General features: G+C 43.7%; 1 protein-coding gene across 1 annotated transcript in view; it reads left to right on the top strand.

Annotated features, from left to right (window-relative positions):
* Positions 1–14,954, top strand: part of LOC124017340 (ubiquitin carboxyl-terminal hydrolase 25-like) — a gene marked incomplete at its 3' end in the record, with an annotated part of 29,597 nt that extends 14,643 nt beyond the window's left edge. Inside the window, 14 exon segments of the mRNA XM_046332592.1 lie at positions 3,084–3,207; positions 3,471–3,633; positions 4,231–4,317; positions 5,722–5,859; positions 7,356–7,432; positions 7,725–7,798; positions 9,141–9,295; positions 11,344–11,471; positions 11,750–11,845; positions 12,037–12,201; positions 12,377–12,612; positions 13,848–13,918; positions 14,103–14,331; positions 14,700–14,954. Of these exon segments, the coding sequence (XP_046188548.1) occupies positions 3,084–3,207; positions 3,471–3,633; positions 4,231–4,317; positions 5,722–5,859; positions 7,356–7,432; positions 7,725–7,798; positions 9,141–9,295; positions 11,344–11,471; positions 11,750–11,845; positions 12,037–12,201; positions 12,377–12,612; positions 13,848–13,918; positions 14,103–14,331; positions 14,700–14,954 (1,998 nt within the window).
* Positions 14,955–15,000: the final 46 nt, after the last annotated feature.

The raw sequence follows: 15,000 nt of genomic DNA, 5'->3' as shown, positions 1-15,000 counted from the left end.
TTCATCTTTTTATAGGCTTTTCTAACATTAAAGGCTGCTGTACACTTAGGCTCTCCTCTTCCCTTTGTCTTTTTACACAGTGATGAAAAGGATATTGTTGTTTTGCCCTTTCCCCTGACACTTATGTGAGAGGGATTATTAAGTCAGTAAGGCCTGAATCTTAACTTGTAATGTGTGCACTTAACTCAATTTCAGCATAGAATTGGGACTTATGTATGTATGTATGTATGTATGTATGTATGTAAGTGCATTAGCGTCACTTATAAATGTCATATAAAAAAGGTAAAGGTCACTTATAAATGTCCACATTGTTTGCCCATTTAAAATAACATCACATTAATCTGAAATACTGTGTAGACATTGTTAATGTTGTAAATGACTTGTAGCTGGAAATAGCAGATTATTTTTAATGGAATATCTACATAGGCACACAGAGGCCCATTTATCAGCAACCATCACTCCTGTGTTCCAATGGCACGTTGTTAGCTAATCCAAGTTTTATAATTTTAAAAGCCTAATTGATCATAAGAAAACCATTTTTGCAATTATGTTAGCACTGCTGAAAACTGTTGTGCTGATTTAAAGAAGAAATAAAACTGGCCCTCTTTCGACTAGTTGAGTATCTGGAGCATCAGCATTTGTGGGTTCTATTACAGGCTCAAAATGGCCAGAAACAAAGACCTTTCTTCTGAAACTCGCCAGTCTATTCTTGTTCTGAGAAATTAAGGCTATTCCAAGCGAGAAATTGCCAAGAAACTGAAGATCTCGTACAACGCGGTGTACTACTCCCTTCACAGAACAGCACAAACTGTCTCGAACCAGAATAGAATGAGTGGGAGGCCCGGGTGCACAACTGAGCAAGAGGACAAGTACATTAGAGTGTCTAGTTTGAGAAACAGACGGCTCACAACTCCTCAACTGACAGCTTAATTAAATAGTATCCGCAAAACACCAGTCTCAACGTCAACAGTGAAGAGGTGACTCCAGAATGCTGGCCTTGGCAGAGTTCCTCTGTCCATTGTCTGCATTATTTTGCCCATCTCATCTTTTCTTTTTATTGGCCAGTCTGAGATATGGCTTTTTCTTTGCAATTCTGCCTAGAAGGCCAGCATGCCGGAGTCGCCTCTGCGCTGTTGACATTGAGACTGGTGTTTTGCGGGTACTATTTAATGAAGCTGCCAGTGAGGTGTCTTTCTCAAACTAGACATTCTAATGTACTTGTTCTCTTGCTCAGTTGTGCACTGGGGCCTCCCACCCTTTCTATTCTGGTTGTGCTGTTCTGTGAAGGGAGTAGTACACAGTAGAGGTCGACCGATTATGATTTTTCAACGCTGATACCGATTATTGGAGGACCCAAAAAGCCGATACCGATTCATCGGCAGATTTAAAATGTTAATTTTTAAATGTATTTGTAATAATGACAATTACAACAATACTGAATTAACACTTATTTTAACTTTAATAAAATACATCAATAAAATCAATTTTGCCTCAAGTAGATAATGAAACATGTTCAATTTGGTTTAAATAATGCAAAACAAAGTGTTGGAGAAGAACGTAAAAGTACAATATGTGCTATGTAAGAAAGCTAACGTTTCAGTTCCTTGCTCAGAACATGAGAACATATGATAGCTGGTGGTTCCTTTTTAACATGAGTCTTCAATATTCCCAGGTGAGAAGTTTTAGTTTGTAGTTATTATAGGACTATTTCCCTCTATACCATTTGTATTTCATTAACCTTTGACTATTGGATGTTCTTATAGGCACTTTAGTATTGCCAGTGTAACAGTATAGCATCCGTCCCTCTCCTTGCTCCTCCCTGGGCTCGAACCAGCAACACAACGACAACAGCCACCACATCAAAGCAGCGTTACCCATGCAGAGCAAGGGAAACAACCACCCCAAGGCTCAGAGTGAGTGAAGTTTGAAACACTATTAGCGCGCGCCAACTAGCCAGCCATTTCACTTCGGTCACAATAGCCTCATCTCAGGAGTTGATAGGTTTGAAGTCATAAACAGCGCAATGCTTGACGCACAACGAAGAGCTGCTGGCAAAACGCACGAAAGTGCTGTTTGAATTCATGTTTACGTGCCTACTTCTGCCTGTCACATACTTGTATGCTTGTATGCTCAGTCAGATTATATGCAACACAGGACACGCTAGATAATATCTAGTAATATCATCAACCATGTGTAGTTAACTAGTCATTATGATTGATTGTTTTTTTTATCAGAGAAGTTTAATGCTAGCTAGCAACTTACCGTGGCTTACTGCATTTGCGTAACAGGCAGTGTCTCCTTGTGGAGTGCAATGAGAGAGAGGCAGGTCGTTATTACGTTGGACTAGTTAACTGTAAGGTTGCAAGATTGGATCCCCCGAGCTGACAAGGTGAAAATCTGTCTTTCTGTCCCTGAACGAGGCAGTTAACCCACCGTTCCTAGGCCATCATTGAAAATAAGAATGTGTTCTTAACTGACTTGCCTAGTTAAATAAAGGTGTAAAAAAATATTTAAAAAATCGGCACCCCAAAAATACAGATTTCCGATTATTATGAAAACTTGAAATCGGCCCTAATTAATCGGCCATTCGGATTAATCGGTCAACCTTTAGTACACAGCGTTGGAATAGCCTTAATTTGTCAGAACAAGAATAGACTGACGATTTTCAGAAGAAAGTTTTTTGTTTCTGGCCATTTTTAGCCTGTAATCGAACCCACAAATGCTGATGCTCCAGATACTCAACTGGTCTAAAGAAGGCCTGTTTTATTGCTTATTTAATTAGAACAACAGTTTTCAGCTGTGCTAACATAATTGCAAAAGGGTTTTCTAATGATCAATTAGCCTTTTAAAATGATAAACTTGGATTAGCTAACACAACGTGCCATTGGAACACATAAGTGATGGTTGCTGATAATGGGCCTCTGCCGTTTCCAGCTACAATAGTAATTTACAATATTAACAATGTCTACACTGTATTTCTGATCAATTTGATGTTATTTTAATGGGCAAAAACAACGTTTCTAATTGACTCAACTTTTGAACGGGTATGAATGAATTAAAGGACTACTCGTGTGTTATTTCAGACGTGATTGACCTGACAGGCGATGACAAGGATGACCTCCAGAGGGCCATCGCTCTCAGCTTGGAGGAGTCCAGCCGGGCCTTCAGGGAGACGGGCATCACTGATGAGGAGCAGGCCATCAGCAGGTAGACTGGGCTCAACACCACCATGTTATTGGCTGGGTTGAGGGGTGAGGAGGGGCATACTGGGAGCTGCAAGGTTTGAGTGGTGAAATGTCAACATAATGCACTTTCAAATCCGATCGAACAAGGCACTGTGCAGACTTGCTAATCTTTGTTTTGTTGAGTTGCTAAATGTCAACATAGTGTTTTTTGGGGGTTTTGCACGTAATAAATGTCCTTTGATTAAAGTGTGTGTATTTTTAAAAGTTATGTTGTGCTCTTTGCAGAGTTCTTGAGGCCAGCATAGCAGAGAACAAGGCAAGCCTAAAGCGGACACACACGGAAGTGTGGAGTGACTCGCCCAATCCCCACGACAGGAAGAGAATGGAGAACTGCCCTGTGGGTCTAAAGAACGTGGGCAACACCTGCTGGTTCAGCGCCGTCATCCAGGTGGAGACTCAACACAAACACACCACTCATACAACGCAAAGCATCCTATGTCAATGTAATTCATTAGATATATATAGGCCCTGTATTTATAATGACATTAGTGTGCTACAGCTCTTGGAGACTCCACTCTACTCTAAAGACTCCCTGGTAGAGGGTTAAGTGAGCTGGATGAGCACTGGATACATTGTCACATGGTCCCTGCCTCTGTGTGTATTGGGCCTCCTTAAGGAGACAGTACAGTCCCACGTTTCAGCTCCTTCTGATCCCAGAATTAGAGATTTACTAAAAGCAGATGATGAAATCAAGTGACAACTCCACTAATCTTTCTTATTTTCTAATCCTTTTATCAAAAGGAATGGAAGTTTGGTTTAACCTCCAACTTAGTCACATCACTCTGCTAACATTATTTTGTAATCCATCATATCAATACAGCTAGCAGTAACAGGGTGATAACAGCCATAGTAAAACCTATGTTGACTACCTCACTATATAGGAACGTCTCTTTTGATATTGAAAACATGTTTAATGCAGGTTGAAGCTAAATGAATGTCACTCAGTAAAACGGACTCGTTTCTCTTTCTGTCTCCTTGTTTCCAGTCTCTGTTCAACCTGCTGGAGTTCCAGAGGCTGGTGCTACACTACTCCCCTCCTGCCAGAGTCCAGGACCTGCCTCGCAACCAGAAGGTGAACCACCACCACCCATCCAAACAATCCATATCAGCACTCAGCTAGGAGGCTTTAGGCCCAAATCCCCCTGACCAATACGTTCCAGAGATAGTGGCACTGGAACACAGGTTAAACCTTTTCTAGGCGACAGCCAGGGAAAGGTCCGGTTAGCTCTCTCCCCTGAGTACTTGACTTGTGTTCTTTCAGACCCATGGCTCCTCAGCTGGACAGCTGTCCTTCCTGTTAGCCTTTGAGGACCTGGCCCTCTGATTAGAGACTCGACATTCTGGGTTGTAAATCAGTGCCCTCACCAAGCAACAGCTCTATTTGGTTGCAGTGTGATCTGCTCTTGCCTCAGGTTCCATTGGTTCACACTGCCCCCTGACTGCCCAGTTGATTCACTACCTCTAGACCAAGCCACAGTGAGGGTAGAGGAAGAGGATTTGATGAAGCACACTGTAGCCCTAGTGGTTCCCTCTCTGACACACCCGACATTGACAATGACCTGTGACACACCAGCTCAGCTTAGCCTCTCCTCCCTGTCTTTCTGCAACAGCTACAGTCTCTTCTTTGTCCGTTGCTGCAACTGAAATCTTGCTGTCTGCACAGCACCTTTCTCCCAACCGCTTCCCATGGAGCCCTCCTAAGGGTCAATGGTTAGCGCACATCTGCTAATCTGGGCTACGCCCCTGCTGCTGTTTCCATATAGGGGCAGTCATTTGGGGGTTTTAGTCTCTAGTCCCACTGTCTAATATCCAGAACCAACGGAGGAGGGACTCTTCTAGGGCTTAGGCTCTAATCTGTCGTCAATAGCCGTGACCCTTGCGCTCAAAGTGAGAGCACTTATCCAAGGGTTTATTTTAACTGCTCTGTTTGTCAACGAGGCTCGTCTTCAAAGCAAGGCTTTTCCTTTGCCAGTGTCACATAAGTGTCCCTTTTTTGTCACACGTATGGGCTTGAGGAATGAGTCCTCTGTGCTCTCAACCTGTACCATAATGTAATTAGAGCTCGTTCATTCATTGGTAGTAGTTGTGGTGCAGCCAGTCAGTGTCCTGCTGTATGTAGCGCAGTGGAGGACTCCCTCTGCTTGTCACATCTCACGCCAGCTCCAGCTCACAGATTTACTGGGTCAGCTCAGCATCACTAGGCTCCAATAGAAAAGCACATTCCCTTGCATAAACTGGGGAAATACTCATCTTTCATATTTTGATGGGCTCACCATCATAAAGTCCTGAATTTGAAAAGATTATAATGAGTATAATGGTGTTCTTAATTCTGTCTCCATGGTCTGAAAGATGGTTGACAATAAAACCCTGAAATATGACTATGATTTGGAAACCCGTATTCCCTTCCTCTAGAAGGCAGGTTATCATGTTAACTAACGTCCCTCTGTGTGTCTGGTTCCCGGTTGTCGTTCCATAGGAGCACAGAAACCTACCCTTCATGCAGGAGCTGAGGAACTTGTTCTCCCTCATGGTGGGTTCTAAGAGGAAGTACGTGGACCCGTCATGTGCCGTGGAGATCCTCAAGGACGCCTTCAAGTCCAGCGAGTCTCAGCAGGTAAACATCCTAGCTATCACTCTGTAAAATCTGCTATGATAAACCAATCAACCTTTCCATCAAAGGTATTTGTTTAGCCCTTTTTACATCAACAGATGTCGCAATGGGCTTTACAGTAGTCTGGCCTTGACCCCCAAAAATTATAAGCAACAGTACAGTGGAAATGAAACTTGTAAATTAATTCTAAAGTTTGGGAACCCCTGCACTACGATACCACGGTGCTTGTCTACGGAGCAGCAAGGGGAACTGTCCCTCCCTACCTTCAGGCTCTGCTCAAACCCTACATCCTAACCAGAGCACTCTGTTCTGCCACCTCTGCTCTCTTGGCTGTCCCACCCATGTCCTGGCACCCCAATGGTGGAACCAGCTTCCCCCTGATTCCTGCCCTTCTACCGAATATATGACACCCTACCTCTGAAGAGTTTCTTATCCCCCAAAACCTAGCAGTGACTTCCTCTAGCACTGACTTTGCTCATCATTTCTTTGTTTAGGAGAAATTGGACTACATTTGTGATATGTGGTTGTTCCACCTAGATATCTGAAGATGAATGCATCTTTGTTCTGAATAAGAGCATCTGCTAAATGTGAAGTGTAGTTAGGGGTCCTTCAGTGTTTTCTTTACCTACATCTGATGGATTTTAGTCCCTTCGTCAGATGTTTTGGTGCTTCTCACCTTCTGAAGGGTTGATCAGTCCCGACCTGAGCCAGGTGGCTGGTCCACTGCTCCTCCTCCTTGTGCAACAGCCATTGGGCCTGCCTCTTGCGCTACTGTGCTGAACTCTGCTACAAATATACAATGCCTTACAAAAGCATTCATCCCCCTTGGCATTTTTCCTATTTTGTTGCAACCTGTAATTTAAATAGATTTTTATTTGGATTTCATGTAATTGACATACACAAAATAGTCCAAATTGGTGAAGTCAAATGAAAAAAATTACTTATTTTAAAAAACTGAAAAGTGGTGTGTGCATATGTATTCACCCCCTTTGCTGTGAAACCCCTAAATAAGATCTGGTGCAACCAATTACCTTCAGAAGTCACATAATTAGTTAGATGGCACACAGGTGGACTTAAAAAAAAGTTTTACATGATCTCAGTGTGTGTACGCTATGACTTAAATATATATAAATATATATACCTGTTCTGAAAGGCCCCAGAGTCTACAACACCACTAAGCAAGGGGCACCACCAAGCAAGCGGCAAGTGTCTGAGGTTAGAGAAGCATTGACCCCAATTAGAGGGCACAACTGACATCTGTAAGGCACCCTCTGGTCCTTGACTCTGGTGTATACAAATCTACCTCAACAATTACCAAGTCCCTCAGTGTAAGCCCACTTAACCAAGGTTTAAAACATGAAAAGGAGGTTATGTTCTGTACATCTGAGATCTGTGCCTTCTGTTCAACAGTGAAGGCAATGTTCTAATGGCTCTTTCTCTGTGTGCTTCCTGTAAGTATTGTTGTAATTGGTCTGTTTCTCTGTGTGCTGCCTGAACAGCAGGATGTGAGTGAGTTCACACACAAGCTGCTGGACTGGCTGGAGGATGCCTTCCAGATGAAGGCAGAGGAGGACCGGTACGACAACGCACCTTGCTAACGTCAACACACACACACACACACACACACACTGTGTAATTCATCCCCTTAGGAGACTGGACACATCATGCCTTCTGCGTTTGCATACAGAACATGCATCGTAGTGAATTTAGTAAGCATTTCATGAAAGTCCATTTAAAAAAGAAGCTTGGAGCATTATTCACATGGCTTAGAGGACAAAGCGTCCTCTTCCACCCATTGTGTATGCCGCACACTGTGACTCACCCTAATGAGTGTGTGTGTTTCGGCTCTGATCTCTGTCCATTCCCAGAGAGGGTGAGAAGCCAAAGAACCCGATGGTGGAACTGTTCTATGGCCGGTTCCTGGCTGTTGGTGTTCTCGAAGGTAAGAGAGGGAAGCAAGCATGTTAGAACATCCCTGGGTAGGACGAGAGGTGACGTGAGAGTTAAGTCTCAGCTGTCAGTTTCCTGCTTCAAGGAGAGGGAGAGTCCTTGCCCCCGATAATTAAAGGTGACCTTGTTTTAATGAGGTGTGGTGCATGTAAAAGCACAGGGCTGCAGAGCATTGATCCTTGAGGACCTTGACGTCTGATTGGAATTTAGCTTATTATGCATGACAATACTGGTCCAGGGCCACCAGACACAAAGCTGGGCCAGCAAGGCAGCTTTTGCTCCTCTCATCCTTAAATGACCTTAATGCCACATTTGCATGTCCGCTAACTTCCCCTCTCTGGGTTCTGTTTTTTGTTGTTGTTGTCAGTCCGTACTCCGCTGCTGTAGTCCGTGCAGTGGGTTAGCTAAAGGTATCCGCATGCTTCCCATCCGGGACAGTTTGTGCGTATATTATGATGACAATTTGAGACGTTCTTGAGACGGCTGTTCTTGCACGAAACATTTTTCTCTCGAGGCAAGCTGAAGTTCGGAAGCTGAAGTCTAAGCCCCTTGATTGGCCAGCAGTAAGGAATCTTCAATGTAGTATTTATCATTCAGCTATGAGACGACTCATTTTTCTTCATATTTTTTTACTTGAGAAATGGTCTTAGATGTAAAACTAAGATCTCCTCAGACAAAACATAAAAATGTATTTCTTGAGTTATCTTCGATTAATTCTGACTATTTTGAGGAGGTGTATACTGGCTATGGCGTCTCAAGATGGCCGAACAGTACTATTGCCGCAGGTATGGTCAAAGGTATGCGAGCACACTCGTTCGGTTTGGCTAGGCGCCAGCCGAACTGAAGCATGCAGTAGTCTTAAGGCTCTGCAGGGGAGCAAGCTGTGCTGTATTTACAGTCAGTTAGTGGATGTGATCTTCCCCTGGGTTCAAGTATTTGTTTTCTGCATTTTATTGAGCTTGCTTGGTGCAATGGAACCAATGGTAAAAACCCTGCCCATCTGGCATACCGAATAGGCTCAATCAAACCAATCCTATTTGAACTCAGGCATGGCTATGATGACTGATGCTGAACTAAATTTAGTGTGAAATGGGTCTTCTCTCACACACACTTGACCCACTTCCTCGCCATATGGTACACACAGGCTAGGTCCGCACCTCTGAGGAATAATACTGCATAATAGGGCACAACTGCCTCTACCAAATCACAGTGCTTCTTGAATTAGTTGCTGTTGGTAGGGCCAAACTGTGGTTATGTGTGGGTGTGTGAGGAATGCTTGTGGTGGTGCATAAATGTTGTTTACGTTTCTGTGCTGCTGCTCCCGTTCCCCACAGGAAAGAAGTTTGAGAACACTGAGATGTTTGGGCAGTACCCTCTGCAGGTGAACGGCTTTAAGGACCTGCATGAGTGTCTGGAGGCGGCCATGATTGAGGGGGAGATCGAGTCCCTGCACTCATCAGCAGAGAACTCTGCCAAGTCTGGACAGGAGGTCAGTGCTGCTGCTCATTAAAAGACAACTAACACTGGAGTTTTTAGTTTGAACTGTAATACATGTGCAATAGGGATAATGAAACTCCAAAACATGTTCCAAACCTATAGTTAGACACACACAATGTACAGGCAAAAACATTATACTGGAAGTACCATTACATTTCTGTTTGACAACCAACCAAATGATACCAGTAAAACAGCCAATCTAGGCCTACTTAAAAATAGACGGTGCTTGAATAATTCAGGAGATGTGGGGGACTGACTGACTACCTGCCCCAACGCATAGTGCCAACTGTAAAGTTTGGTGAACATGGACATTCTAGATGATTCTGTGCTTCCAACTTTGTGCCAATATTTTGGGGAAGGACCTTTTCTGTGTCAGTATGACAATGCCCCTGTGCACAAAGTGAGGTCGAGATCGGTGTGGAAGAACTTGACTGGCGTGCACAGAGCTCTGATCTCAACCCCACAGTAGCCTAACATAGCAGACGTAAAAGAAACACAGAAAGGACAAGTAGGCTCGCAATGGATTATGGTCATTATACTTAATGAACATAGTTTAGCGCAGAAAACATGTTGAATGTTGGTCTGTTGGAAAGTACAGCTCCTTACTACAGTGGCTTGCAAAAGTATTCACCCCCTTGGCATTTTTCCTATTTTGTTACCTTACAACCTGGAATTAAAATGGATTTTTGGGGGGGTTTGTAATCATTTGATTTACACAACATGACTACCACTTTGAAGATGCAAAATATGTTTTATTGTGAAACAAATAAGACAAAAAAAACAGAACTTGAGTGTGCATAACTATTCACCCTCCCAAAGTCAATACTTTGTAGAGCCACCTTTTGTAGCAATTACAGCTGCAAGTCTCTTGGGGTATGTCTCTATAAGCTTGGCACATCTTGCCACTGGGATTGTTGCCCATTCTTCAAGGTTAAACTGCTCTAGCTCCTTCAAATTGGATGGGTTCCGCTGGTGTACAGAAATCTTTAAGTCATAGCACAGATTCTCAATTGGATTGAGGTCTGGGCTTTGACTAGGCCATTCCACGACATTTAAATGTTTCTCTTAAACCACTCGAGTGTTGCTTTAGCAGTATGCTTAGGGTCATTGTCCTGCTGGAAGGTGAACCTCCATCCTAAGTCTCAAATCTCTGGAATGCTGAAACAGGTTTCCCTCAAGAATTTCCCTGTATTTAGCGCCATCCATCATTCCTTCAATTCTGACCAGTTTCCCAGTCCCTGCGATGAAAAAACATGGGATGGTGTTCTCGGGGTGATGGAAGGTGTTGGGTTTGCGCCAGACAGCCTTTTCCTTGATGGCAAAAAAGCTACATTTTAGTCTCATCTGACCAGAGTACCTTCTTCCATATGTTTGGGGAGTCTCACACATGCCTTTTGGTGAACACCAATTTGTTTCTTTAAGCAATGGCTTTTTCTGGACACTCTTCCGTAAAGCCCAGCTCTGTGGAGTGTTCAGCCTGAGGAGGTCCTATGGACAAATACTCCAATCTCCGCTGTGGAGCTTTGCAGGTCCTTCAGGGTTATCTTTGGTCTCTTTGTTGCCTCTCTGATTAATGCCCTCCTTGCCTGGTCCATGAGTTTTGGTGGACGGCCCTCTCTTGGCAGGTTTGTTGTGGTGCCATATTCTTTCAATTTTGTAATAGTGCTCTGTGGGATGTTCATAGTTTCTGATAAAAAAATTTATAACCCATCCCTGATCTTAATCTGATTTATCTCTAGGGAAATTGAGCGCAATTTCCCTAGAGAATGTGTGCATTGAGCTCACAGAAAGAAACGGGACGAAATGAAACTCAAATAATTGAACCGACATTGGTCAATTAGTTGTTTAAAATACAAAAAATAACATTTCGGTTTGTCACTCAGCACTACTAAAGGCACAACAATATTAGTGGAACAGGCATGAGTCATGTAGGAATGCTTTCAAAACACGCTGTTCAAGGCTACTGATTCCTTAGTGCCCAATTAAAAATGTTTATGGATACCGCATGACCCATTAGAAACATTTTGGAATTCCTTTCAGCACTGGTTTACCAAACTCCCTCCTGTCTTGACCTTTGAACTGTCAAGATTTGAGTTCAACCAAGCTTTGGGTCGACCTGAGAAGATCCACAGCAAGCTGGAGTTCCCCTCCATGCTGTACATGGACAGGTAAGAACCTCCAACACACCTACCAGTCCAGCTGTACCTAAGGGAAAATGTATCAATTCAACAGGAGTAAGCAGCTAAGATGAACTGTTATTCACATCACATAGCCTAAATAACATATTATTTTGGGTTTCCTAGGCCCCTTTCAAATGAAGGGGCTTGAAAAAAGAACATAAATATCATATTGAGATTTTACATTGAGCATGGGTTGTGGTCCTTTAATCTGGGATACAGGCCCATAGTTTTCCAGGGAACGTATAAGATTTCTGTTGTTTTGTCAGGTATATGGACAGGAACCGAGAGATCACCAGGATTAAACGAGAGGAGATCAGGAGACTGAAAGAGCACCTGACTCTACTCCAACAGCGTCTGGAGAGGTGGGCTGTGCTGCTACACACACACACCTCTGTTTACTATCGTAGGTTGATCAACTATCAAAGGGATGGTGTTCATAGATACTTGGTTAGAAGCATAACATATATGGTATCTTGCTTTGCTTTTACTCTTTAACTGAAAGATGCGTTTTCATTCTCAGTACGGTTTGTCATCCTCTCTCTGTGTCCCCAAGGTATCTGAGCTATGGCTCCGGCCCCAAGAGGTTTCCTCTGGCAGATGTCCTGCAGTACGCCATGGAGTTTACTTCCAGTAAGCCAGTCTGCTCCTCTCCTGTGGAGGACTTTGATACATCAGCACCCCCTGGTGGCACAACAGGGCAACTGCTGCCCGCTTCAAGGCAAGTCATGAAACACAGAGCATGCCACACTCTGTCTCCCTGAGTCAGGATTTAAGTGTGCATGTTTCTGACTTTGCTTTTGTCAGATAATCTGTCTGATTAAGCTGCTGAATTAGTGTGGTTCAGAAGTATTGAGTTGTGGTTTTGACTTATTCACACTCGCCCGACGTTACAGCACAGCCGAACAGGGTCCCTCCTCTACCCCTCCAGAGGGTTTGGCCCTCGCCCTGGCTCTCACCCCAGCCCCCTCCACCCAGCAGAGAGTGCCTATCCACAAGCCCTTCACCCAGTCCCGACTGCCCCCTGACCTGCCCATGCACCCGGCCCCACGACACATCACTGAGGAGGAGCTCCGGGTGCTGGAGGGCTGCCTGCACCGCTGGAGGAGTGAGGTGGAGAATGATACCTGCGGTACGTACAGTACCAGTCAAACGTTTGGAGACAACCTACTCATTCAGGGGGTTTTCTTCATTTGTATTATTTTCTACATTGTAGAATAATAGTGAAGAGATCCAAACTATGAAATAGCACATGGAATCATGTCGTAACCAAAAAAGTGTTAAAAATCTAAATATATTTTATATTTGAAATTCTTCAAAGGAGCCACCATTTGCCTTGATGACAGCTTTGCACACTTGGCATTCTCTGTTTTGGGTCATTTTTCCAGTTGTAAAACAAATGTTAGTCCCACTAAGCGCAAACCAGATGGGATGGCATATCGCTGCAGAGTGCTGTGGTAGCCATGCTGATTAAGTGTGCCTTGAATTCTAAATAAATCACTGACCGTGTCACCAGCAAAGCACCATCACACCACCTCCTCCATGCTTTACGGTGGGAACCACACATGCGGAGATCACCTACCCTGCCTCTCACAAAGACAGCGGTTGGAACCAAAAATCTCCAATTTGGACTCATCAGATCAAAGGACAGATTTCCACCGTTCTAATGTCCATTGCTCATGTTTCTTGATATTCTTCTTGATGTCCTTTAGTAATGGTTTATTTGCAGCAATTTGACCATGAAGGCCTGATTCACTCAGTCTCCTCTGAAGAGTTGATGTTGAGATGTGTCTGTTACTTGAACTCTGAAGCATTTATTTCGGCTGCAATCTGAGGTGCAGTTAATTGCCTCATGTTGTAAAGTAATGATGGACTGTCTTTTCTCTTTGCTTATTTGAGCTGTTCTTGCCATACTATGGACTTGATCTATCTTCTGTATATCACCCCTACCTTGTCACAACACAACTGATTGGTTCAAATACATTTAAGAAGGAAAGAAATTCCACAAATTTAACAAGGAACACCGTTTCAGGGGACTACCTCATGAAGCTGATTGAGAGAATGCCAAGACTGTGAGGAAGATTAGAAAATATATTTTGATTTAACACTCTTTTTGGATACTACATGATTCCATATGTGTTATTTCATCATTTTGATGTATTCACTATTATTCTACAATGTTGAAAATAGTAAAGAAATAAAGAGAACCCTTTGAATGGGGTTTGTCCAAACCTTTGACTGGTACTGTATGTCACCTCTGACCTCATCCAGTCTTGTAAAGCCAATATGCTATATTATACCTCTCTCTTATGATCTCATGCACAAAAATGTATGAATTCTAGAGATGGGTTGATTTGTCTTCTCCAGATCTTCAGGGCAGTATATCCAGAATCCACAGGACCATTGAGCTTATGTACTCTGACAAGTCCATGATGCAGGTAAAAGTGTGCTCTTCCTAAACCTGACAATACACCTTCACACAAATACCATACATTGTAATTGGCTGTAATACAAAAATACCAAATGAATGATGCACTATTATCTTGATTTGAGAACGCTCACATTTTTCCATGACCAGTGTTCACTCCGGATGGTCACTCATTGTCTCCTGCTGTCTCCCAGGTTCCGTACCGGCTGCATGCGGTGTTGGTGCATGAGGGCCAGGCCAATGCTGGACACTACTGGGCCTACATCTATGACCCCCACCAGCGGTGCTGGATGAAGTACAACGACATCTCAGTCACCAAGTCTTCCTGGGAGGAGCTGGTCAGGGACTCGTTCGGAGGCTATCGCAATGCCAGCGCCTACTGCCTCATGTACATCAATGACAAGAAGCCCTTCCTCATAGAAGGTAGATACTGCTTCTTCTGCTCCTCAATCAGCATTATCCCATATCTTTATTTTGACCTTGCTTTTCTTTTCTTACTTCAGCTTTGTTTTTTTCTTTCTTGTGATCATCGTTAACTATGACCACTGTCCTCAGAGTATATGATGAGGACATGCCATGTGCAAGGTAGTTAGTTATTGTTAGGCTCTGCTTGTGCTGCAACTTGGACGTTCATATACCGCAAACCACTATTATAAACTGGTTACCAATGTAATTAGAGCAGTAAAAATAAATATTTTGTCATACCTGTCAGCCAATCAGCATTCAGTGCTCGACCCACACAGTTTATAATTTTCCATATTGACTATCTGTTTGTCTGGTTGTGTGTGCAGAGGAGTTTAATAAGGAGACGGGCCAGATGCTGAGTGGTCTGGATAAGCTCCCCCCAGACCTGAAGGCCTACGTGAAGGAGGACAACGGCCTGTTTGACAAGGAGATGGAGGAGTGGAACACACAGCAGGCACGCAAGGCCCAGCAAGAGAAGCTGGCCCTGGCTGTGGCCGCAACCGCTGTAGTAGCAGAAACAACAGCAACAACAACGTGCTCTCAGCCTATGAGTACAGAGCCCAGTACACCAGACAACTCCGGTGAGGGCCACGGCATGGTCACATATTCCATTTATACACTTCTGAG

Source organism: Oncorhynchus gorbuscha, unplaced genomic scaffold (genome assembly GCF_021184085.1).
Source record: "Oncorhynchus gorbuscha isolate QuinsamMale2020 ecotype Even-year unplaced genomic scaffold, OgorEven_v1.0 Un_scaffold_19:::fragment_6:::debris, whole genome shotgun sequence".
NCBI lineage: Eukaryota > Metazoa > Chordata > Actinopteri > Salmoniformes > Salmonidae > Oncorhynchus > Oncorhynchus gorbuscha.
The sequence above is the reverse complement of the archived record's forward strand: the minus strand, read 5'-3'. Positions and strand labels throughout refer to the sequence as shown.